We start from the raw sequence: 27077 nt of genomic DNA on the forward strand, positions 1-27077 counted from the left end.
TGAAAGCGTGCTAGTTTCCCGGATACCACATAAGAGGCTACATACATTATCTGAGTAATAACCCAGGAGGTAGTGTGTCAGTGGGAGAAAATAATTCACTGTCCATGTCAAAATGTTTTTGTTTTTTTTACTTGCAAACAGTGAGAATCCAAACAAAACATCTCTATAATGTGACCTTCAGAGAGAACGAAGGCGTTTCGGTTCATTAGTACAAAAGTGAGTGAGAGCTTTTCCTTCCTAAAAGGAAACGGCCATTTTCACAGTAAAAGCAGATACCAGAATGAAAGTTTAACAGACAGGCCAGGAGCCGCTCGCACTGCACCGGTGGCAGCAGCAACCATATCATCATCATCACCACAATCTCCATTGCCTCTTCACACCCTAGTCTCACGCCTTCCTCTTCCTCAGACTCTCCATGTACATTCGGAGAGACTTCTGGATGGAGTCCCTGGTGATGAAGCTGACAAAGTTGTTGATATCAGACTCCCTGTTGGAGACCATCTTGTCGATGGTCGGCTTCCTCATCATGGACTTGGTGATCTGACGGGCATGGTCTAGGGGGAAAAAAAAAAATACAGACCGGGAGACTACGTTGAGAAAAGTCAAAATCGGAGTCTCACAATGGCTTTTATTTATTTGAGTACATAATTTATCTGGAAAAGCCTTTTATAGATTAAAGACAAGTTAGTCCATTCACAAATATGCTCTTCTATTTGATATGCAAATGTACAGTCAAACTGCAGTCCTGACAATTTTCTGCAAAAAATGAAATGGTGCTTTCCCAATTTTTCCACCACTTTCGCTTTATCCCAACAAATTTACCCCATTCTTCTTTTCTCCCTTAATTTAGAACTTCCAACCATAACTGAGGCCCATCCCATCCCATGACTTCTCTAAACAGTAGTATGCATGTCCTCCCTATAGGTCCCAAACCACACTTTAAGAGCCACTGAACCATGTCATAAAAATTGAGAGTCTCAACCTGGGATAGCAAACCACTTGGCCATGGTCTCCATGGCAGTGCTCACGACCTGGTCCTCCGGCACCAGCTGGTCCACCAGGCCGATTCGCAAAGCATCCGGGGCGCTATACAGGAGTCCCAGCTGCAGTGCCAGCTCCGTGGTCCGGTGTCCCACTGTGTTCGCCATTGTGTCCTTAAACCTGCAAAGACACGCAGAAAAAGGTCCAAAAGTCCTCATATTTGTGTGTGCTGCAGTTTATTCCATTTTGGTAAGGTGAGAAACCGATTGCTTTTCGTTACACACTGACAAGCCATGGTTTTCCAACAGAGGTTCCCAAACCTTTTCTTCTTGAGGCCTCCTAAAATAGAGGGGTCAGACCCCAGGCCTGGGCTGCAGGGTTTACTTTTTGGTGCGTTTCAGCACTTCAGTGAGCAATTTAAGTCAATGATTGGTTCAAAAGTCAATTGGATCAAAAGTCCACATACCTGGTTTCCAAGGCATAAGATGACTGCCAGTTTGACAGGAAACCACAAAAACCTGCAGACACTGTAGCCCTCCAGGACTGGAATTTGACACCTTTATCCAATCACCCACATCAAGCTGCAATGCAGTGGCAACTTAACACACGAGTACATTGATGTTTATCTAAAAAGAAACATATCTATGGATCTGACACATAAATTAAGAAAAACATACTGTATGTAAGAAATTCCAATGAGTTAGCAAGAACATGTTCACTAGTAAAATTTCATGTGACGATAATATACAATTTATGAATTTGGAATGTCTGTGTCCATTTTCTCCACCCCTATCATGCCGCATTTACACAGGTGTTTGTATCGGTGTGTGCGTCAAAAGGAATTAAGATGCTTGAGGCTGGCGGTGCTTCATCAGAACACTGCAGCCTTCTCACCAGAAGGGCGCCACAATTCCCAGCTGGGTTTCGTTGAGGCCGATGCCGTAGCGGGGGTTTTCAGCCATTATCCTGTAGTCACATGCTAAAGCCATCAGGCAGCCCCCCGCCGGACTGGAGCCCTGAATGGATGGAGGGATTAAAGAAAAAACATTTTTAATCAAGAGAGTAGGCAAACTCATTCATTGCCTTTGCATATGTTTTTTTGAAAGCCTGATCATAATTATTCGGTGCTCAATGGCACAGTGTCATCTACTCAGGAGAGCACAGACAAGCATGCGCTCTCCTTGAAGGCACGTGATGCCAGCAGCTGTTTGTTATCGCAAAGTTTGTGAGCCGGGCTTATGCAGATGTGAGTCCGAGGAAGACCTTTGGGTGCAGCTGAACAGTTGCACTCGTTAGAACCGGAGTTGGGTGAGGGGGGGGGGGGTGGGTTCTGGTGCACAACGCAACACTGTAATCCTGGCTGACTGAAACCCGCCCGTGTTTGGTTTACTTGACACTTAAGCAAACTGCACTACTGGCCACAGTCATCACGAGCACGGTTTGTATTTGACACCAGACAATGAGGCCTAGAACAGTTTAACAGGATCATAAGGACTCGGACTCGCACTTACGTTTACAGCAGCTATTGTCACCATGTTGGAGCCGTACAGCTTCAGCCACATCTCCTGAACAGCCTTCCAGAACTCTCCGCAGTGTTCCGGACTCTTGCCGTACATCTCCAGGATGTCCAGGCCCGCGGAGAAGATCTTTGGCAGGGCCTGCAGCACATCACATGAAAGTGACAGAACTTCAACGTAAAAAGGAGGACATTTCCACATGCAAAATGCAACATTTGAGGAGGGAAGAGGATGGAACATGCTCAGGTGAGCCCAGGTGAACCCAGGTGACTCACAGAGGTGATGACCAAGCCCCTGCAGCTCTTGTCCAGCTCCAGTTTCTCCATGTTGATGGCAAACTCAGTCAAGAAGTCTAGACTGAGACTGTTCACCGGGGGACTCTGTAACCTCATCACTGCGATCCCTGCATCACAAAAACGCTCCGGTCACAACACACATTAGTGAACTCCAACAACTAATTAAAATTTATAGCAAGTAGTGTTCTATTGTTGTATGATGTGCTGTCCTGGAGTCAACATACATTTCAGAATACCTTAGACTAGCTTTAGATAGTAGCCATGACCTTTAACTTAGTTACTATTATCAGATATGGCCCATTGCCTGCATGTTAGATTCCCACTGACATGACTGTCCCAAGGTCATGTCACACTACAGACGGGCGGTGACTTTTACCAGTGCTGCCGTCTAGGTCCACTTTAATTTTTGTGCCAGACGACGAATGCCTCTGATTTGACATGAGGTAGGGCAAGGCGGTGCGACTGATCCCATTTCGACCGTGGACAGACGTCGGGACAACAAACGGCGCCAGTCTCCCTGTGAAAGCATTAAGGTGGCATTAACATCAGCGGTTTCCCCTGGGTAGTTATGTGCTATAGCTGCCTAGCCAATGCTGCAGAACAATTTGTTTGCTAGCTGTATCATCCACGTCCTTGTGTACTGTTTTAGTACAAACTATTAATTACAGCTTGTTTGATAGCAATCTAAAAGTTAGCTAGTATCACAAGCCGCTGATGTGTTCATGTGGTTAGAGCGAAACTTTCCCCAATTGTTAGCCAGCTCGCAACCTTGAATTTGCACGACGTTTTAACACGTATTAGCAGAATTGCAAGGTCTAGCTAGTACAGGCTAACGTTATTATTCCTGCCACGCTATTAAGATGGCCAAATGGATAAAGTTAGCTGGAGTTACCGTAGTTATACAACTTAGCTAGCCAGCTACTTTACCTACCAACACGATTTTAATGCACTTTCTCCGCTAACTTGTCCGGTTTTCCGGAAATAGCATTTTGCTAGAAACAAGCAAGTTAGCTCATCTCTAGCTCGATACCAACTTATTTCTATCGTCCTACACCTAGGCCCACGTTTTTAGATTATAACTAGCTAGCTCAACAGCAAGCCTACAAGCCAAGTGTGACTCTACAGTATGGAGCTACAGTCTATTAGTCAAACATTACATAGCGTTGGATAGCAAGCTAGCAGTTCGAACTAATGCAAATGTTAACTAATGTAATGAACGGTCAGATAGCCACCGATTTCAACTAGCTATGACCTTTGTCCCAGTTTCCATTCAGGTAAAGCAATTCGCGAATAAAGATCGAAATTCAATAGCAAGACAATATATAGGCAGCGCATACTATAGCTAAGTGCCCACAGCGTATTTATTGTCTTACTGTTAGGACAGTGGTAATTGCAATAATGCATTTTACGAACCCAAGAGACCGTACTTTGCAGACTGTCTTAGTGCAGTTGCCATTTCCCTCGGACGAAGCTGACCCTGTCAACTGGGCGTGCGCTTACGTGCTCCTACCACAAGCAAAGAGGCGTGATGTTTATCATGATGTTTTCACACCTGATTGGTTCGCTTAACCTTATTCTTGCTGTGGGATGAATGGGAAACAAAACCTACAAAGTTATGGGACAGAGTTTTGAAGTGCGAGTGTCCTACATATGATAAATATCCCATTCGTCTCAAGATTTGGAAAAATATTGCCCCATGGGGTAGTTCAGAAAGTAGTGTTACTGGATTTAAAACAAAACACAACTAATGGCTTGATTTCTTGAATTTCTGTTTTACACGACCTTATAGAGTATAACCACGTATGTTTTTACAGCTATTGGCCATAGCTGATGCCATAGCTTCTTCATTCACCATGCAAAAGCATAAAATCATATTTTGTCCCCACTGAAAAAAGTGTAGGCCAGAATAGGTTCCAAGCTGGTTAATGATGATAGATTACTGGTCCAAGCTGGGAAATGCTGGTTTTATGCTGGTCAAGCTGGTAGATGAGCTTGATCATGCTGGTAATGAGAATAGATATGCAGGTAAACTGATGGTCATGCTGGTTGAACAGCTGGTTCCAGCATAACTGGCCTATTCTTTTTTTCAGCAGGGATGTGTATGTTAGGAGCAACTGTTCTGTGCTGGGGAATAAAATACTGACAACTCCAAAAACATACCCCAACTCGCTCTTGCATTGTATCATAAGAGGAAGGTGGGTTAAAGTCAGCCAGGGTTAATCAACTTACTGCTGTTTAGGCACCCCCTGACTCCAAACCAGCAGCTCACAGATTACATCATCCTATGAGAGAAATACACCGATCCTCTATATAACCCTAGCTTTCCCAAGTAGCACGAGTGGACTGTAGTGGTGAAAACAGTTACTGGCTGATGGGTGAGTGTATGAGAGAGCATTGCTTGCTTCAGCTGCAAGTTCTCTCTGCACTGCAAGTTGCCCAGCATTGGAGTAAAACCGTAGTGCAGTGGTCTCCAACCCTCGTCCCGGAGAGCTACAGAGTCTGCTGGTTTTTGTTTTCACCTGAAAATCAGCACCCGTTTGTGTGTAATCAACTGCTCTAATTGATTCATGAAGTGTAGAGTCACTACGAAAACCAGCAGACCCTGTAGCTCTCCAGGACCACTGCCGGAGACCACTGCCATAGTGCAATCACCAAATCCAGATGGAAAGAAAAAGGGCGAACCATCCCCAATCCAAAATAAAATTGGTGGAGCAAATTATGGCCTCCAGACCAAAAATAAAACAAAAATGAACCCAAAATAAACTATGCCATTGTTTCCAGTCATTGCTTCCATCACTTTGAATGTTAACTGGTTCTGCAGGCAATTGGTGAGGTTTCCAGTCTTCCCTCAATGCATAAAGCTGCATTAATGACAATCTTTTGCCAATGGTTTTTGGTATCACTCAATAAGAAAGTATCTTGGTTTTTAAAAAAAGTTATTAAAAATTGGCTCAGATAGCTGAACCTAACAACACACAGAAACTACTCCAAATAAATGGGACTTGAAACTGAGAAGTTGGTTTTGTGTGGCTCATGTCAAAGGCGAAGTTCAAGTGGATTCTGCTTCAGAGCTCTAATCTGCAACGGTTGCCAGGTATGCTGATGGTGAAGTGAGACACCGGAGGGGGGAGGGGGGTTTGGCAGTAAGACTTCAAAGAAACAGAGACTGATCAAATCCCGACTTTATTAAAAGATACACATAAATGTCAATAATAATATTGAAAGGAGCGATAATCATTCAATGGTTTTTGTGCAAATCCAAGTCTAACACAGAATATTGACCACTTTATCATACTTTCGACTTTAAAAACAGAGGGGAAAAAACACTTGAAGTGATTCATCTTCAGACAAACGTTTAATTTGCGCAGTTTATCAGGGTTTTTGAAAAAACATTACATTTATAGTAAACTTCTTAAAAAAAGGAATTCCTCATATTCATGCAGGACACAAGACAATATCACCAACATTCTAATTTTCTGACTTATTCTGAATGACATTTAGATGTATATCAACACTGACAATATTTATCCTTTTAAAAAATAAAAATGTAGTTTGAACATCAGAACAGACTGAATGCAAACTTCTATTTTTCTATTTTTTGTACATCTAATTCTACGGTAATCAAAATGAAAATTGCAACAAAAAGGAATCAACATTTTATTTGCACAACACTGCAAAAATCTTCACCTGCTGTTTTGTTTAAATCATTTCAGCTTTTCCACATCCATTGTTAAAATGAAGATGCCACAGGAATTTACTATTGAGCATACTAAAGAGACTCCCATACACTTCCTTTAGTAGCCTCAAATATCTGCAAAATATATTGCTTATGCATGCATATCTTACATTTCTCAAAGGCATTCTTCCATATTTTGTAAGCGTCAACAAAACAAATATCATAGAGCATTCTGACTATTATTTGGTATATTACACATTCAGTGTTAAACAAAAAATGCATTTCAGTGCAGATTATACCTGGAATATGATGTGTCTGTTAATCAAAATAGTGAGATTTAAAATACTTTCTTGAGTAAATGACTACCATAGCATAGCCTTGGCAAATGAAAACAAAACCCTGGATAATGTGTCAAGTGGATAAATCACCACGAATAAGTACAACGACCATTTAAACTGTTTGTGGTGCATCTCTATTCTGTACAATTCCTCTTTATTTCAAGACTTGTTTTTATTTATTTTTTTCTTGCTTCTTTCCCTTTTTCTTCATCTATAAATGTTTTTATTTTTGGGGAACTTAAAAAAAAAAAAGGTAACTTGAGCGCAGGACATTGGAATCTGGAGATGCAGAAAACCAGAGGAGGATGAGGATGGTAACACCATGAAGCAAGCCATCAGCAAAGCTTTTTTCCTCACTGGGGGGAGCATCTACACTGAGAGAGCTTTACAATATTAAATTATTTTCACAATTCTACACTAAGGACCTGGGAGCGACTCCTGCACTAACCTAGTTTCATCCGTTTTTATTACGATTTCTCATCCGGTGCCCGGTAGGCTGGGCTTATCTTCGCTTCCTTTGACGTGGGCTTCATTAGATTATGTTCATACTGTAGGTCACATGCCAGAAGGCTTTCTAACTCATTTCTTCTCTGTATTCAAAGCATGCAGTAAGCGGGACACAGACAGTGCTTCAAGTAAAGGAGTCTAAATCAGTGCTGGGAACATGTACGGTATGGAATGTTTTGGTCACAGATTATGGGTTTGAAAGGGCCACCTTGATTTTTCTCTTTGTGCAACTCCCACAATCGTCTCTGATTGGCCTAGACACGTCAAAAAGGGTCTACTACATACAAGTGCAAGGATTTCAACTATTTAAGAAAACATTTTACACAATTTCACTGGCTTTTGAACTGATTCTCCTCTCTGTCACTACTCTGCATGTCCATCCAAACTACACTCACTGTCCCAACCCCACCCGCTGCCCCACCCACTTCCCCAACTTAGGCCCAGATTAATACACTTATCACCTGCGTGTGCTTTTTTTTTTTTTTTCTTTTTTCTGCACGGCTCTAGACACAACCCAACCTCCTCCTTGAACATTTGTTTTTATTTTTTGGATATGCGTGTCACATTCACGCACGGTGGTGGGGGCTGGGGGGTGGGTGTGCCTGCCTGAAGGGGGCGGAGCCTGCCCTACTCATCCCAGTCCTTCTTGATCTGCAGGTTCCACTCCCAGGACAGGTGGTCGGTCTTGTCATCATCGGTGAAGTGGGACTTGATGTGGTACCCGCCCCGCACCAGCATGCCCTTAGGGGCCTCCTCCAAGGGGGTCATGAACTCGTGCTCTTCCACCCGTGGCCCGTAGCTGCCCACCATGTACACTGCCTTATCCACTGTGGGGGAACCAATGGGGGGGTGGTCAGTGTCTGTGCACACTTAGCATGGCCAAAATGTTTGCTCAGTACAAAAACTGGAAATGGCTTTATAAAAAAATTAAAAAAAAAATTTTCTCCCTTATATTCCAAAACATACCATCATTTCATATATTAATCATTTACAACCAATTTTACCCACAATATTTTAATCTTTCACTCCTAGTTTGGAATGCCCAATGATATGTTAAAGCCAAGCCTAATGACTGAATCCTGCATACTCAGAACTCAGACAATCAGGGTGTCCTCAGATTACAGCTGTGAACAATCTAGGATAAAACCCTCAGTTTGGGGCCGAATACAAAGCGAATATTGACAAGACAACAGCAGCATCAATAAGAGAAAATGAAAAAGGAGAAAGGTAGAAAAATCTAACTGTTCAATACTGACAGGTAATAACTATCTGCCATAACCCTGTACCTATCAAGGAGTGAGTCAATTAATTACTTGACTTGCAACAAAATAAAACACATAAATGATACATGAGTGTTTAGGTTGAAACAACGTTAATTCTGCGGTTTGGTACAATGGCTGAATTATCGCAGTAATATTACATGTCATTAATATAGTATCAACTGACCACCAATTCTTGACATTGGGGACTTTTTATTTACAAATGTCCTATATTTCCTGTATTTTCTCATCTATATTTAATAAGCTAGGCTCCCTAGTGATAAAGTAGTGGCCATGTAACATCACATGCATTGCCCATGCATGCATAAATATGCACTGTGTAGCAGTGCAGCAAATTGGTTAGGGAACTGGGCTTGCAAATTCAAGGTTGTGGGTTCAATTCCCAGGCGTACCCCTGAGCAAGGTGCTCAACCTGAATTGCTTCCGTACAAATGTGCAGCAGTATAAATGGATCGCATGTGTAAGGAACATAAGCTATGAAAGCCACTGTGAATGAGATCTGCTATGTCTGAAATGTAGATTGCGCACACAACACAAGGTGAACTCACCTCTCAAGCCTTTCCTATAGGTCAGGTGCACATACTTCAGTCCAGACACAATGTCCCTGTTGACCTGTTGGAAGCAGATGGGACAGAGAAACAAGCCAAGGTTAATTTCCAATCACTGCGACCATCGTGAGGCTTCCGGTGCCTGGACACTCACCGTTACCATGGCAAGACACGCCTGCGGGGAAAAACTGCCTTAGCAACAAGCCACCGCTAGGTGGTGCCTTGTCAGTCTGGATCACACAGGCCACGTCTGAAACTGCTTGCTTGCCTACTATTGAGTATAAAAATTGTTTACTCAATAGTAAGCAAGTAAGCCGTTTTGGGCACAGCCAGAGTGTTGTTATTTTGGTCTAGAATGAGAAACGAAACTGCTTCTCCTAAACCATATAAAGCGCACTGAAATGTAAGCTTCCAGATAGCATGCCCTTTTATGATGATTTTTCAGGCTCCATTTCAGCTTCCACAGCCAGACAGTTAACCGAGAGAAGCATTTGTTTTTATTTGTATTTTTGCCCACTTACATGTTTGGAAACTTCTAGAGCAGAATGTTCTTGGTGTTATATGACCTTCTGGGCGTACGTGAGATGTGAGAAAATCTGCCGTGACATCAGTCAAGAGACTCTGTCAGCATCAATTGTTTTCTCACCTCCCACCCTCTCCTTCCACCCCTTCAGTGCTAATTAAATTACAGTTCTCGTTCAGTACATCCAAAAATACGTATCTCCAAAAAAACACACTGTGACCCGCGCTTTTTGGTTTGTTTATTTTTTCCCTCAGAAAACTATTTTTTAAATCTAACTTGTTTTTGGTTATTTTTAGGGACAGTTGGCCGGTGGCTTGGGAAACTGCGCTTTGTGCATACACAGGCCATTAATGTGCCCCGGGGATACGACACTTTGGGACAGGAAGTACGGTACGATGGGCGGGGCTCGTTTCGACCACCCGGGTCCCTCCACCGTGGGGTGCTCCCAGTTTGGAGAGGCGAGAGGCTACCCCTCTGGTGACCGCTGGACAGGGGCTAGAGCTGACTGGCGGATGGAGGGGGCGTTGAAAACAACAGTGGAAGGGGCTGCAGGGCAGGGTCATGGGAGGACTTTGGAAGGTGGGATTTCCTGCATCAGAAAAGTTAATGCAGTTCCATCTTATTAGTTTTTACTTCGGTACCATTTCAGAATTTAATTTTGTCAAATGAATAACATTTTTGAAATGAACAGAATGTTTCCCAGATTAAACTGAACGACAGCCTCAACCTAAGACATGTGATCAGGTAAGGTAGACCTTTCAGTCACAAAAGGCAAGGTTGACAGCTCACAATCTTTGTTCACCATTTTGAAATGGTCAGAGTGATAAAGCACAAGAGGGCGTATCACTGTCTAGCAGAAACTACAGGACAAATGCCACTTGCAGGTTATCATCTTTTATATGCATATTCTTAGAATATATATTTTATATCTGCCCTTCCATTCTAGTAGAAGTTCACTGTGTATGCAACAGATCGGAGAGGCACTGCAAACCCACAGTCCCACAGTAGAGGGCGCACTGTAAAACATATTATTGATGGATTTGATGTGCATTCCTAGCAAAAATAGCTGCTCTGGGATTTTAAATGGCTTCAACATGTCACCCCAAAGACAGCTGGGTACATTCTGTATTGCCAGCTAACCTGCATTACTTATCAGCTTAACAGACAAGCACATATGTGTACAGCCAAATTCCTTCTTGACATTGTACATATAAAACTGGACACTTATTGCAGAAATTCAGGTGAAGAACATTATTAAAGGCACAATGCCAGTCTGGAAACGGAGCCTGCAATCCCTGTGTCACAGCCACAAGTCCAGAACAGCTACACCAAGCTACACCCCCACCCATTAGGAGCGATAGAGATTTTGGACTGGGACTTTTCACAAAAAGTTCCTGTCCCCCTTTGCATTACTGAACTTAAAGTTCTCCAATTCCGTTCAGTTGTTTAAAATGGGGACTGCAGGTCGCCCTCAGCCAAGTGAGGAAGGAAATGCTGCAGTGTGTACAGCCTCACTGTAAACTGGCTCTAACCCTAACCTTCCAGAACCCTGCCCCATTGTTTCCGGAACATTCTAAATATTCCACTACACTGGGCAGTGGCCCAAACTGGCGATGGTCTTTTATAAAACCATTGGGGTGCATTCAAACACATTTCCAGCACAGGGCCAAACTGATCCCAAGAGGTCGGACGGCAGCTTGTGATAAGGGGCTATGATTGTGTAAAGGCATTCCATGTACCTACTATGTATGGGTATCCTCATGGGCCTGTGTGCAACAATTAAGTAACAGGGAGAGAGTGAGTGAGTGAGTGAGTGAGAGAGGGATGAAGAGAGACAGAAAGAGAGAACAGGGGAGAGGGACAGAAAGGCAAAAGGACAGGAGAGAGAAAGCAAGAGAAAATGCTTTTCACATTTTTATTTATTTACTTCATTGTAGTTTTCCCTTATTAGTCCCGTTTGTCTTGAGTCTTGCTTCTTCGTGAATTCCTCTAGCTATTGTTATGTACAGTTATGCCGATAAAGCAAAACTGGACTGAACTGAGAGTCGGGGGAGGAGAGCAGCCAACGGCCTCCAGTCAGCTGAGAACTAACACTTACTTTGAAATGGATCTTCACCTTGTAGTCCACACCCTCCTTCAGGGTGAAGTTCTGCTTCTTCAGGGCTTCCAGGTCACCTGCAGTAAGACAGTGGCACACATCAGCTCTGCTCAGTCTCTCCTTCACATCCCTGTCCTCCGTCTGGAACTCAGCATCTCTGCTGTATTGAAGTGAGGATCTGCTTTTATAAAAACATGCAGTTTTCAAAACACTGACAAGACAACCCTTTATATGCGTCTGTTATTTAGGCATAATGTCATTTTAAATGGTTTTAACCAATGATACACTACAATTATACACATACAATTAAAATGGATAAAAAAAACGTCAGAAAACAAATACAGGAAAGACACCAAACGGACTACATAGCCTAAATTATAGCCCTTATTGTCCTAATATTGACTATAGTCAATATTCAACAAGTGCCTTATAGAAGATTGAATCTGGACAGTTCTGACTGGTCAGCAGCCCCACAGGGTGGCACACGATTGGCTCGAGGGTCACCCAGAGGCGTTTAATCAGCCAGGATGATCGCATCTCATGACGCAGCAGTGATCGTCGCGGTCAATCAAGTGCACACGTTCAACCTCTTATGCCGCGCATGAAGGGTCTTCCTCTGACTCATATCTGTGCGAGCCTGACTCTGGTGGGATAACAAGAGGCGGCTGACGTCATGTGCTTTAGAGGAGAGCTTATGCCTCTCTGCACTCTGAAATCAATAGCAAAGGCTGCATGTTCCAAATTGGGGAGAAAAAGCATTAGATTTATTAATTAATAATATCAAGGAACATACCATGCCTGGGGGCGATGGGGTAAGTTTGGAAGAGATTTCCTGTCAGGGAATCTTTATTTAACCTAATTGCTCAGAAAAATCACCCAATTATGGACCAGCTCCTTTGTGCAATGGTTCCTATGCCCGACCAAGATTCTTTCACAGGGTTTAAAAAAAAAAAATAAAAAACCCCATTCACCCCTTCCATTGAACACAAGCTACACTGTCCAAACGGTTATTGTGAAGCGAGCCACTGGTAAGTTTCCTTAGCATGGCCGTGAGTACCCTCCCTTACACACTGTGTCACGTTTTAACATGCAACTCCCATGGTGAAGACACACTCCCTCCCCTCACCAACCCCACTCCCCCCCCCCCAACTCCACCTCTGCAAACCAGCAAGCCCTTGATCCTGTGCTGGGGAAGGGAATATATACAGAGCCCCCCCATTCTTTTTTCAACCAGCGATGGGAGCTAACTTCAAAGTGAGATCAGAGCAAACATACCCGGGCTATTTGCATAAACCCAAAGGCAGCTCATTTGAGAAGTGCCAACTCTTCTCTTTTTTATTTTCCCCTATGCATGTTACTAGAAACAAGTAACCCCCCCCCCCTTTCCCTTGGGGTGAGGGGGGGGGGGGAGCGGTGATGAAACCTTCATTAATGCAATGCATTCCAGTGGCAGGGAAATATAGGTTAGTGCCAAAGATTAAATGCACTACCTGCTCATTAAACACACAAACGCTGTCCAAGAACAGCAAGATAAGGACAACAGAGATACTCACAGGGATACACATTAACCCTTAACTTTCAAAATTATGCAAAGAGGTACGCAGAGGTTTTTATTGTTCTTTTATTCCTTTATTTATTTTTTCCTCTGCTTAAATTCTAACCACAAACGAGACCCGTGTGGAATTTCGTTTGAACAAGGATCTGTAGTTTGGAAAGCTGCGGCTAGCAACAGGAGAGTGAGGTTTTGGCTACAATGAGCTGTCAATCTAGACCTTGCCCTCCAAAGCACAACACAATGATTGGTTCAAATCATGCAGTCACTGACAGCATGTGGTAAGCTTCAGCCATTTTGGGCTTCAAGTCTCACTCTAAAAGCCAATGCAATAAGCTAGGGGAAAGCCCACTGACAGCCTTCCTCAAGCTGAAATATTATATTTTCATTTATTTGGAAACACCCCTCCTAATTATTTGTCCAACTCCTACCAAATTCGGTGCAATATCAATATGACTATTCAAAGATTTTTCTCCTTATTGTTCCTTTTAAATACGCCTTCTGCTTTGATTTCCTTGCTGATTTCATTGCCCGGTGCATTTTTCCAAAATCTCCTTCTCTATATATGGGGGTTGAGTCAGCAATCTGGCAACTCCGCTTGCACCTCATGGGACTGGAGTTTGCAAATTTGCTTCAGCTCAAGACAGAATCACAGCCACTGCCAGAGGCATTAACCCAACTAACACAAAATGTTCTCACAATGTTACTGGAATGTTTTTAAATAACATTGCTATTACATGGCAGCAGCACTGAGAGAATGTTTTGTGTTAGCTGGGAAGGTACCATTCAACGACTTCAGGAGGGTACCCTCACACGTATCCAAATTAATTGAACAATATGTGGATGAACACAGTCCTAGTCCAGCCTTCCCTGCAGCAGAAATGGATTAACAGTCATGCTGATGACAGGTCGCAAAAGAAACAGGAGGCCTTCCTTAGCGGATTGAGAAGGGATTACCCTGATTTCTGGAGTTTCTGAGAGAACGAAAGCATTATTTGGCATATTTTTGTTTTAAAACGGGACGTAAAGCAGAAAACACAGAAAGTGAGAAATCCAGAAAGCCCAGTTAAAGAAATACACTTTTGGTACAAAGAATAAAATCCTGCAGCTAGTTTGATTTGTATTGAGTCTGAAATAAAGTGCATGGCGGAGGGGCCCAGCTGGCACTGAACTGGGCAGCATTAGATTAGGGAACATGGAGAGTGGCACTGCATTAAGGACTACCCTTTCACATTAAGCCTGTTGCTTTAGGGTCCATTACCCTCAATGGGAGAAGCTACACTGTCTCACTGCTGGGGCTTGCTCCTCTTTGGGGGGGGGGGGGGGGGGCATGTGACATTTTGCAGTTCTTAAGGCCACAATAATAATCTGGCCTTTAGATCTGCATTAGCAAATGAAATAATAATAATAATAATAATAATAATAATAATTAGATACTTCGTAAATGCATAATAAATAGGAAACCTTTTGCTTTTCTGATGACACAACAAAGAACCCTTTTAAAAACAGTGAGTCAACATTTTCACTGTTCCTGCAAGGCCAGATAAGATCTGATCCAAGACAGAGAAACTTAATTTGATCACACTGTTCCAACTCAGAAATAGCCAATCAGATTGCACTGATCCAAGGCAGAGATACCCAATCAGATTGCACTAAGTGCTCCCACATGCACCGAGGAGGATTCAGCTCTATTAAGTATCCATTTTATGTCTGGCTGTACTGTACCTTTGCTGTACTTGTTGTTGGCCCTGTGATGCCTATTTAATATATACAGTATACTGACAAATGAGTCTGAATTGCACAACTACTAATACTCAAATTACTATTACCACTACTACAACAACTAATTATCACTACCATTGTAATTATAGTAAATCAAGGCCTTGGTGACAGACTCAGTAGCACCACCTGCAGGCTAAATCATGTGCAGTGCGGAAATGTGAATAGTAGCGGGGCTCATGAGGAAGTCATGCAAGACTTCCTCATGAGGAAGATGCAAGAAAAAAAAAAAGAGAAGCTGACAGCAGCACTGCAGCTCTTTCCTGTACACGCGCCACCTTCCTGAGCTTGTGGCCAGAGACACACAACGGTTTTCTGCATGTGGGGAGGGGGCGGGGGCGAGGGAGCGACTCTCCACTCTGCACCTCGCGGTTCAGGTCTGCTTCTCCACCGTCAAGACCGCCGGCAACGCTCGAGACAGGCCAAGTGTTTTTAGAGAGAAAGGGACAGACAGGGCACAAGGGTCTCTCCATCGCCTAGCAACAAGCTGACCTCTGGTGACAGTGCAGTTTGTGTTGCAATGGCTGCCTTTACGTTAGATGAAGGGAAAAAAAATGTTTTTGTGTGTGTGTGTGTGTAACTAGATTTGTTAACAGATCTGAACTCCTTTTCAAGGGCACTTTTCACCAAAACACAATGATTTGACAGCTGATCCTTTAACTCAGAAATAGCATTTGCATACTACTAGTTGTGTGTCCTTTTGTGTCTGAAACCAAAACCTGCATTCTGGAACCAGTGCATGTCCCCAACGTTCTGCTGTTGCCTGGAGACAAAAACACAAACGCTAAATCATCTGGATGGATCAGTCTCCGGCTCTGCGCCTGCCCCCTGCCCATCCGGATACGGATAAGAATCGGCTCATCTGAACGGCTCCTGCGCTGGCTTTGGGTTTGTTCTAGTTTAGTTTTTCCTCCCCAGTGATCAATGCCGCTCAAATGATGAGCGAACTCACTGATCTCTGCCGTATCTGAACCGCTTGATGTAGTGGCCTCGGGGAACAGCAGGATCCATACGGATGATTTAAGGACCACTACATCCATACAGCGTCAATAAAGCAACAACAACAAGACATTGGACTCCAGGGGTTCAGGACCTGAAATAAAGCAGGGGTATCGGTTTTAAAAGGTAAAGGAGGGACCAGTGTATCAGCCAAGGATCTTTCACTAGATTCCCCGCTTTAATGATCTGCCATCATCGTTATTCCCCACCATTGCCCGGCTGGGGATGACATCACCGGTCTTTAGACAGAAGTGTTGAGTCACTGCGATGCAGCATGTAATGTTAATGTCAATACCAGGCCCCACTGATCCAAGGCTCTCTTTGCCCAGCCCTTATTCACCACAGCCAGGCAGGGGTTTTGTTTTTATCGTCACGGCGATAAGGGGGAACGTTTTCTGTGTCAGACACACGGTCAGTACTGTTCCCAACGCGGAGCATGTTAGCTGTTTGTTAGCGTCAGCTTGGTACAATGACTAACAGAAGCTGCTAGAAAATGGTGGCTAGAAAATCACAAATCAGATCTGTGGTTGGCAACGCCTATGATGGCGCTGATTTGATGAAGGAGCTTCAATCAAATCAGTGCCATCATAGAGATGGTCATTAAATCAAACTTTCACAGCATTTAGTTCAATCTGGATGTTGTTACTTACGTTTGTCATGCATGGCACGAATCTATACGAAATATGGCTTGGTTCATTTTCCAAAATTACGAAACATACCTTTTTAAAATTCTGTCATGTACTGTAAAACCAGTCTTCCAATTTTGCATCATAGTGCAATGCATTTTGCACTATGCCAACATCTTACTGACATTATAGCATGTTGAAGCAAGGGAAAGAAGTAAATGGATGCATACATTGTCTTACGATATAAAGTTGAACAGTTAGGAATATTATATTGATGTGGCAAATTGTGGGATTGAAAGAAGGTTGTTACTTGCAGCCCATGGATTTAAAAACTAAAGAGATAACAGCAAGACCTGAGAGCAGGAATGCAGATGGACACGTACTTTTTGTATTAAACAGGACTGGCGTTCTTCACACTCATGGCCAAGCGTAAATCGTCTAAATCTTAGTGGCGCTATTCTGTCAAGCCGAGTATTACACGTGCTCCATTCAGTGTTTTCCTTTAAAGATCCTGTGTAATCACTTTTTACTTGCATTTAAAGCACTCATTAAGCCACAAGATTAAGATAGTTAACTTCATAACTTGTCTTATTAACATAACAGGAAAACAATGACATTTCCTTTCCATATAGAATATGCTTATTATAAACATGACGGCCAGAGGCCTGACATGGCCGGTCTGTTCTGGCCCTGCAAGTTCACTCCTGATTGGCAGCCCACTGATTGAACACACAGCTGATTGGTTAGAATGCTATTGCTTTGTTACTTACATAAGCACCATGGTTTCCAGAAGACCAATACAAAACCCTCCTGAAGCGGGCAGTAAGTATCTTGTTGCTTTAAGGGTTAAAAAAACTCATTTAAAATCTGAATAACAAAGGCCTATTATCACATCATTTGTTTTCTTTGGTATGATAGTACTAACTATTAAACATGATGAAGTTTGATTGCACTGGGCACATCAAAAGTCTCTGACCCGCAATCACAGTTACAGCTCCCCCCCTCCAGCCACCCCCATCGTTGCTCTGGGAGACACATTAGCCTTTCTTGCCCTTTTAGCGATGAGTGATTTGACCCTTACAAATGACTGCTCCTGGGGCCTCATGGTACTGACTGCACTCACACAAGGGAGAAAAATGGCCCGTGACATTTTCAGATGTGACTTCCCTGCTCCAAACAAGGGCATTATGGCCAGTCGGAAATGTGGTCATTTTGCAAGCGTTAAGTTGCAGGCTTTAAAAAAAATAAAAATAATAATAAAAACCTTGTCCTGCAATAGACGTCAGTGACATTCAAGGAACATTCGATTCAAAACTGGTAAGTCGCATAAAAGAGTTATTAAAAATAAAGAAGATGCGGCAATATTGCAATGCTGCATTGAAATGAGCAAAACGCTTCCCTAGACAGTGTGGCTAATATCACAGAAACAACAGAAGAGAACATAGAACAAGCTGCAATGAAATCTAGGCGCTTGGGCGCTGTTAAATTTGAGTCCGATTAAAAAAAAAAAAGTAAAATTTCATTTGAGCGCCGCTGTTGTCATGGTGCAAGCGGAGACTGGAAAGAGGAGGGAAGTCAGGGGTGGGGTTACCTGTGAGGTCCATGGTGATTGGCCCAGGGGCCGCATCGCATATGAGCGTCAGCCTGGTCACCTGAACATTAGGGATGGTGGGATCTGTAAAAACAAAACAAAAAAAAAAAACACAGAAGACACTTGTCAGATGGAGCATGGGCTCTTCATATGCCACGCCCGACGCTCCTCACAGGAAGCTGATCTGTGGGCAGGGGCAGGGGCTGCGGCTGGGCAACGGGACCTGAAACCCGTGGGTCCGAGGCTCGGATCGCTCGCCAGATAGCGGCTCCAGCGCTTTTAAGCAAGACATTTGATCTGCATCGACACACGCAGATCCCCCATCTGCTCGAGCTCACAACAACATGAGTATTTAAACGCAAGCGAAGTGAGTTTCTGTGCGTGAGACCATCTGCACGTCAAACAAATACCACCTCCAGAAAGTCAGGAATCCCCTTCTGGCTGCTAATCTCGAGAAACGCTTCACAAACACACTGGCTGAGGGGGAACTGCGAGATAATTTGCAGTTTAATATTCCGTGCATGCGGCCTGGCTGCAGCTCTTGTTTAAGAGACAAACTGTGGTAATCGCAGCAGGGATAACAGAACTGCAATGAAATTAATTCCTCACTGCTGTGAAATTGCATCTGAGCCGTTGTGCGGATGCAAATAAATGAATAAAAAAACCCTGGAAAATGTCTGGTTAGACAAAAAAAAAGATTAAATCTTTGCCTTGAGGTTTTAATTTAATTTTTCGAAAAATTAAAACCAGTCAAATTTCAAATAACAATCAGGTATCTTTTTTGGTGAACAGCTTTAGATAGTGTTTGAAGATCTTGTACATATTACTGTAATGGCTGCCGTACAGGAAAATATGTTTCCACTGTTCAAGGAACCATGAATGTAAAGCATTTAGTAGAGTGAACACACTGGAGGGCCAGGTGACCATGCTCTGCAATATTTGCCATTGAAACGGTCTAATGATGTGATATGCCATATATATATTTTGAAATATGAATCCCAATATTATTAGGAAATTCATTTTTTCACATCAAAAACATTTACAGGTCTGACATGGAGGCAACCTGCAGGGGCACTTTAAGGGGGAGGGTTAGGCAGCTCAAAGGGCCCAGAATGACAGGAGCTCTCAGAAACTATTAGAACTGGATTCTCTGGGGTGTTGGGGGCCAATGTGAGATCAGTACTACATGTTAAAATGCAGTAATTATTTTCTGTATTTGTTAGAGAAAAGTACAATTAAAAATGATACAATGTCAAAGCAATGCAATGCACCATAAATGCATTTATATATATATATATATATATATATATATATATATAGTCAGAGCTCATTTAAAATACCAGTCACTTAAATGCACTCTGATTTGCAGTACAGACTGCAGAACATCATTCACAATGCATTCTACAACAAAAGAATAAAAAAAGAACTTAGAACTGACAGTAACAGATGATGCTTTCCAGTGCATGAATTATTTCCTGTCTTCATTATACATTAAATAAACTGCACTTAAAAACACTCATGTGGACGTAGGATACTGCATCTAAAGTTGTGTTGCATTCACATAAGGGCTTTCGGTTCAAACCAATCCTCAAAAACCTGCATGTCCTTCTGCTGAGCTCTGGCATGCCACACGACATCACACAAACAGGGCCGCACAGAGACGTTCTGAGGGGCAGGTGCTCAGTGAGAAAAGAGAATATCCCGGAAAGGCTTTTACAACACAAAGTTATGGAACAAAATGTATTTTACAAAATTAAATGAACGAAGATTTCTAACAGCAATAATAATACAAATATAATTTTTTACATCAAGTCAAAGGGGCACATCAGGCACTTGGGGCAAAAGGGGCAGGTGCTTTGGCACCCAGAGCCCCCCCCCCCCCCCTGCACGCGCTGGCAGGCAAACCTCACCCACCAAGCACCTCGACAGAAGCTTCCTTTCCTCCTGCGAAACGGAGCGGTTTTTCAGAAGGATGGAAAATAAAAACATGCTCCGCCTTCTGAAGACGAGCACTGAAAATACACCCTCCCTGCAGCCCCCCCCAAACAAAGAAAATCTGGATGTGAATAAATCTGAAATCTAACAATTGTTTGCTACAGTGCATAAAGTTCACAGAATACAGCTTCTCTACGGGAAAGTTACATTTACCACCTTTCTTTAAAATATGGCAGGCAAATTTAAGGTCTGCATCTTAATACTATAATATATGAAGGAACCATAATTACATATATTTCTAGTCTCTCACATAAAGTGTATTGTATACATATTGTAAAACATAAAATACAAGTATGTCATTTCACGACACATTCCAAAATATACGTATATGAAAACACCCCCTGCACCGTCATTGGGCCAGTACACAATCCTCTGCTTTCCATTGCCCAGCCTGTGCGCATACATTATCTCAGTTTAATGCACGGTTGTGACAATGCAAGTCATCAGGCCAGAGACGGCTGGCAAAGGGAGGTTATGATAACACGGAAGTGCATTTTCCAAAATCCATCCAGTGAAAAGGGCAAAGACCACCGCTCCCTCCAGCCACGTTCATGTGGATGGGTCAGGCCAAAGGGGCTCCACCGAATCTTCGACATCGCTTTTCCAACGAAGCAAGAAGTTACAGGGAAACTCTGACTCAGCGTCTCACAATCTCAGCCCTCCACTGTTATTACTATCGTTATGAGGATTCTGCTAATACTCACACAATCCCTACTACAGCACGTGCTGTATGAGTGAATCCCTGATGCAGTGCCATCCATGCATAGAGCACCTGATTATAGTGCGAGCGTAGTCACTCACCACAACCGCAAGTTAAATGTACATCTGTGGAATACGGAGCATTTCCCAAAGGATTAAATACATGAAAATATAACACAAAAATATGTATATTGTTTTTTTTTTCCCCACATATGTATGAATTCAAAAACATAAATCCTCAAACCAGAATTGGAAAACGTGTCATAGAATTCGACAAGCACACTTTGTACGTTCAAGAGAGGATGGACACATGAAAAAAGTCCTGGGAGGACTCATCTATTAAGAAGAAGAGAAACAGACTCGTTAACGGATGCCTAATAAAAGCCTGGATGCGCCTCTGCATCGTCACCCCCCACGGAATTCCTGGGGCGTAATTTCCCCGCTGACCGCGCGTTCGGATGAGCTCGTAACGGCGTCCCGCTTCGCTGCGATCGCGCCGGCCCATTTCCAGCGAACAGGTTTCCGCCGCCGTCAGTTACGCCGAGACGGGGGCGAGCCACGCCCCGAATAACGAGTGAATGATGCTCTCCCCCCTGACAGCTTAATAGCGTGCGACAGTCGGCCGGGGGGGGGGGCAGCGAGATCTCAGCCGATAATGACGGAATCTCGGTAAGGCAGAATCTCCTCCCCCCGCGTAATTAGCAAAGGCAAAAAAAAAAAAACCGGTAACTCATCAAGCGCTGACAACTCTTGCCTTACGGGCCATTAAATTAAACGAGCGGCTATTACTAACGCGGCAATAAGCGGAAAAAGATATGGATGAGTCATTACTGCACAGGAGAAGGGCCGTGAGGGGGGGCGGGGTGCGGGTCATCGAGCTCAATACGAAAGACTAGCGAGGCAGGCTCGTTCACCTTGAGCTCAAGGGAAGTGCGAGCAGGTCTCGGTTATGAGTAATAGTTACTCTCTAAGCATTTCCACATGTCCTTGTTTGAGCAGAACATTGTTCATTTAGATACAGCATGTCACCTTAACGGTTTTTTCTCTTTACCACCCCCCGCCCCCGACCCCCTTCCCTTCCTGTTTTTATTACTCTCTGCACCCTGCACACAGACCTTGTTGCACAGCAGGTGTCCAACCCACCAGAGGAGGCGCTATTTGTTCAATGACGCGTGGACGACCCTGCAGACTGAAACCACGCAATGCAACAAGCTATGCACCCGTCCCCTGTTAACACAAAGGCTTCCCTTGGCACCTGCAGAGAATTTTGTTTTATTATAAACTTGTTTCGCTACTGCCTCCATGTCACTGCCACCGGCTTCCAGCTCCACCCAAAGCCATGCTCTCACTGCCCACTGCAGCGCTGCACTGAAATGACTGCCTCCCAAGCACCACGCGAGGCCAACATCCATTAAAACACAACAACCCGAGCAGCTTGTGGAAAGTGCCTCCGCTCAGTTCAAATCTCCATTTATTATTATTATTATTACTGCAATACTGTGGCACACAGCACATTTCATACTGTCCCAAGGTGATGCAAGAAGATGATTGGTTTTATCTGCAAGTATGTGTCTGTGTGGAGGGGGGCATATGAAACAATGTGTATTTTGTATTACCCTTAGGAACTGAAAATTGCATTTTTTCCCCTCCATCTGTTTTATGTTTCGCTCGATCCGCACTTCAAGGCAATTCCGGGATCAAACGGGCAGGATTCCCACGGCTCGGAGCGGCACAGAGGTCCCAGAGTCCCCAGGCCTCTGGCCCCACACCCTTGTGTCTTGCTTTTCTCTCTTGGTTTGGCAGTGCACGACTGGATCAAACCAGGAACCCCCCCCCCTTCCCCACCACCAAAAGGCACAAACCAGGCTCTTCATGAGAGAGGAAATGACAGCCCTGGCGCAGCACAGGGGGCGGGGACTTTCAATACGGAAATTTTTTTTCTGTCAAGGCAGCGCATCCATCGTCAGTAACGGATCACGTAAATGTCCTTTTTCCCCCTCTCTCAAGTCTTCAGAGGTCACCGAGGGTCACTCCACAGGAAAGCCAAACCCAGGGAAAAATTTGGTAGAACTCGAGGAGCGTTTACATACAGGCCCCAAGAGGGCTGTCCACTTGTGGTTGCCATGTCAACTGATCAAACTCCCAAGAAGTGTTGACTTCCCCGCATATTTATTGTTCTATTCTTTACATAACCCTATTATGCTTCTTTCCCAATTCGAAATCCATCCCATATAGCCCATCCCATCATGACAATGACCTCGGTGTTTTCGAGAGGGTGTAAACTAGGACACCCGTCAACTGAAGTATGTGCTGATCGGAAGGACTGACCAAAAAGAGTTGTGATGAGACAGCTCTAAAGTAGGTTGAGTTGCATGCCAGTCAGTGATTTGCAAATTTCAGCCAATCAAGGTCAGTGCAGTGCAGTGCAAAGACTTTTGATTGGTGCATAACAGCAGCAACTGATTGCATGCACATCATATTTGGAAGCATGAATGTGGAACCCTAAATAGAATCCCATTTCAGGTTTCAGATGTCCTACATTCCAATCAAAGAATGTAGCTTCTAAATGCCTTGTTCATCAATACTTCATTTTTTGTTTCATTGTAAATCAAATTATTGTCAGTCATGGATATTATTTTAGTTAAAGGTATGAGAGCAGCATATTGTGGCACAAATGTTCCCATCGCTAGAAACTGGATTGGCCTCCAAATTTATCCTGAAATGCTGAAATGCTATTTTCACATAAAGTGGAAACCTTTACAACCTAAAGAACACAAACATTTACAGCCACTTCAAAGTTAAAACTTTTTTAGAAAGATATTGGGGAACGGCCATGGTTAATTGGTAGCAATCACATAAAGTGCTGCTGTGAGAGAAATCCAGGACCATAAACTCCGTGTTCATACCCTCAAATTATTCATTAAAACCAGGCCCAAATTCTTGCTTTCAAAACAAAGTGGCTTACAACGTGAACCAATCTAAGTGTGTCTCTTCCTGTGGGCATGGCCAATGGGTATTAGGATTTTCAAAATGTTTTCACAACATTGAGAAAGTTGCCACCTGCAGCTTTAAGTTTATACAGGGTGGACTGTTTCGGACTGGGGACCTGCAGAATGTGAATATCAGGTTAGCAGAATATAGAATATATATATATATATATATGCTACCGACAAGATATTCACAGAAGACAATCCTTTCGAGGGCCAACCTCCATTAAGCCTCACTGGACATTCCCAGTGGCCACAGTTTGATTGACAGGACTCACCAGCCACTACAGGGCCAGCTCCCAGCAGGGCCTGCTTGTACTTGTTGAGGCTCTCGTCATCCTTGTCCAGCTCCTGGATCTCCTGCAGGGACTTCTGGGCCGGGGGCTGGTAGTTCAGGTCGGTCTCGTCGTCCTCAGCCGGCACGGTCGGTTCGGTCTCCTTGTCAGCCATGATGTCTACAGGAAGAGACACGGCGCGAGACATCAGCGAAGCGCCTCAAACTGGAACCTTTCAGATTCAATGGTAGACAGAATATCATTTTCAATGTTAAGAATAAGAGAGCTGACCATCTTGTTAGCTGACAGAATCTGCGATTACAAGGAATGATTTTGACTGAATGCTCACTGGCCAACTGTGGGCTGTCAGTCACCTGCAGCCAGGCAACTGGCATGCCATTTTTACATCATACAATGTATGACATTTCTTTAAATATTTCTGAACACCTCTTTACAATGCAATGGTGCTGGTGCAAGTTTACCATGGCAGACTTACTGAAAACTGCCATCTCTCGCAACAGGTGGTAAATGCAAGAGTCTACCAGAACAGGAACTAACCAGAAACAGGAAGAACCACCACATGACCTTCAACTACTTTAATTCGCAGAAACCTCTAGAAACTCCACCCCTCTCCAGGCCTGTTCAGTGTTTCTTCATCAAGGATTATGAAACGTCAGAATGCGAGATCAGGAGCGAGGCCACTTCCTGTAGACGTGGCAGCCTGTGGCTCAAAGAGTTTCAGCATAGAGACAGGGCACCTCAATGTAAAGGGCCCGGAAACTTCACAGCCATTTCAATTCCGGTAACCCATATAGGGCCCCTCATCCATAGTACATGTATGCTTTATCATTTCTCTTTTTAAAGGAACCAATAAAGCCGTTTGTACTAATCTGTGCATTTGCCACAGATCACACGCTCAAGTCACTGCCTTTAGAATAACAATCCCCACTTTACAGAAGCTGGACAGTTTGAACAGCACCAAGGCATTTTTTTTTGTTCCCTGATGTTCATTTCATTTTTAAAAAGTAACATTGCTCTCTGCCTCTTGATATTCATACATTTGAATTAATACTCAAAAACTGTAGCATTTCTGACTACATCTGGTCGAGGAAAACAAGTCCCGAGTTTGCTAATCAATTCGGGATGACTTGTGGACTGGGCACAAGTAGACTGATGCAATCTCACCCAAATGCACAGTATAGTCATGTACTGTTCCTCCTCACCGTGAAAACCTCCCACTCCATTACAGCAGGAGAGCGCTCGGCTCTCAGGGGCCCAGATCAGCCGCTGGGCTCAGGGGCCCAGATCAGCCACTCGGCTCAGGGGCCCAGATCAGCCGCTGGGCTCTCAGGGGCCCAGATCAGCCGCTGGGCTCTCAGGGGCCCAGATCAGCCGCTGGGCACTCAGGGGCCCAGATCAGCCGCTGGGCACTCAGGGGCCCAGATCAGCCGCTCGGCTCTCAGGGGCCCAGATCAGCCGCTGGGCTCTCAGGGGCCCAGATCAGCCGCCGGGCTCTCAGGGGCCCAGATCAGCCGCCCGGCTCTCAGGGGCCCAGATCAGCCGCCCGGCTCTCAGGGGCCCAGATCAGCCGCTGGGCTCCCAGGGGCCCAGATCAGCCGCTGGGCTCTCAGGGGCCCAGATCAGCCGCCCGGCTCTCAGGGGCCCAGATCAGCCGCTGGGCTCCCAGGGGCCCAGATCAGCCGCTCGGCTAGCTTTATTTCCAATAACGCCGGGAAGAGACGACGGACGGCCCCATCCGTCTACTTAATTAACCAAACGAGAGTCTTCCCCGAAAAAGGGGGCCATTTGTTCTTACCGTGCCCCAGGAGTCGTTGGAGGGGAAGTAACGAACGGGGCTGCGAGACTCCTGCTCTCCATAAACAATGGCATCATGCCCTGTGCCCCGTCTAGACAGGGACAATTTAATGCCCTGTAGAGAACCGATATCCATGGTTACGGGGACGGGGCGCAGCCAGCGAGGGTGGCTCTAGAGCGATCTGTACCCCGAGCACATCCTCATTTTTACACAGGGTTGCCTTTATTTACAAGGGGTGGTGTGGGGTCAGGGCCGCCCGCCCCATACCGCACGGGGCCCGCGCTCGCGTGCCGTTCCTGTTTTCAACGACCTCACCACGACAGTTAAATTCCCACCCCCCCGCCCCCGGTCTGACAAAGCCAGGCCACGCAAAGCAAACTGCAATGCCCCCCCCATAACGCCACGTCGAGCCTCTTGTAAAAGCCTATTTAACTTGATCAATACACTCTTTTCTCTGACAAGACTTTCTTTACCCTTCTCCAAAAAGCCCATTAGCCGGGGTGATAGAGCACGCGCGGGGGAGAATGCGCGTCGGCCATTTTAAATTCGATCCGAAGCCGAAACGGGTCTTTCTCTCTGCCAGTTAGAGCGCTGATAACGGGACCCGCAAAAGGCCAGTTCAGATAACGAATTCATCCATCTCTCCTCCGACCCCCCTCCACCTCGCATTCCCCCCCCCCCCCCCCAACCTCTCCCTTCAGTGCACTTCCAGGTCACCGAATTCGACGTGACGGGCCGGCCGGGCTTTCGTTGCTGCGCGGCGAGCGGCGAAAGGCGCGTACGGATTGGCTCCGAGCCGATGAATATGGAAGGGGAGAGCCGCGGCGCCTCGTCAGACGATCCATCAGCCATCCATCAGAAACCGCCCGGCGGCCAGATTCGCGGAGGGCGATTTCAACAGCGGAAACAAAGCGGTCAGACCTCAGCAAACGCACCACGACTCTGCCCCCCCCCCCCTCTTATTCTTACAGAAAGTGTCAGATGATAAACTGTA

The 27077-nt window shown here is 44.6% G+C and overlaps 2 protein-coding genes across 5 annotated transcripts in view; both read right to left on the bottom strand.

The window, feature by feature from the left end:
- Window positions 1-113: 113 nt before the first annotated feature.
- On the bottom strand, window positions 114-4308 carry eci1 (enoyl-CoA delta isomerase 1). Of its 2 annotated transcripts, none has more exons than XM_035399359.1 (7): window positions 4208-4308; window positions 3171-3311; window positions 2774-2901; window positions 2493-2639; window positions 1876-1997; window positions 983-1161; window positions 114-554 (listed from the first exon to the last, which is right to left on the bottom strand). In XM_035399359.1, exons 1-7 carry the CDS (start codon window positions 4248-4250, stop codon window positions 388-390), a joined length of 927 nt encoding a protein of 308 aa, XP_035255250.1. In that variant the 5' UTR covers window positions 4251-4308; the 3' UTR covers window positions 114-387. The 2 variants fall into 2 exon arrangements, with proteins under 2 accessions (XP_035255250.1, XP_035255251.1); XM_035399360.1 differs by having other exon boundaries at window positions 4222-4307.
- Window positions 4309-5959: 1651 nt separating this feature from the next.
- The window catches only part of arhgdig (Rho GDP dissociation inhibitor (GDI) gamma), a 38312-nt gene continuing 17194 nt past the window's right edge, over window positions 5960-27077 (bottom strand). For all 3 annotated transcript variants that reach the window (XM_035397914.1, XM_035397915.1, XM_035397913.1), the window contains exons 2-6: window positions 24271-24447; window positions 18312-18395; window positions 11765-11841; window positions 9144-9207; window positions 5960-8142 (exon numbers count right to left, since the gene is read on the bottom strand). In XM_035397914.1, coding sequence (XP_035253805.1) covers window positions 7943-8142; window positions 9144-9207; window positions 11765-11841; window positions 18312-18395; window positions 24271-24442 — 597 coding nt within the window. In that variant the 5' untranslated portion in view covers window positions 24443-24447 and the 3' untranslated portion in view covers window positions 5960-7942. The remainder of the gene's footprint in view (window positions 8143-9143; window positions 9208-11764; window positions 11842-18311; window positions 18396-24270; window positions 24448-27077) is intronic.

Source organism: Anguilla anguilla, chromosome 17 (assembly GCF_013347855.1).
Source record: "Anguilla anguilla isolate fAngAng1 chromosome 17, fAngAng1.pri, whole genome shotgun sequence".
In the NCBI taxonomy this organism is placed as follows: Eukaryota; Metazoa; Chordata; class Actinopteri; order Anguilliformes; family Anguillidae; genus Anguilla; species Anguilla anguilla.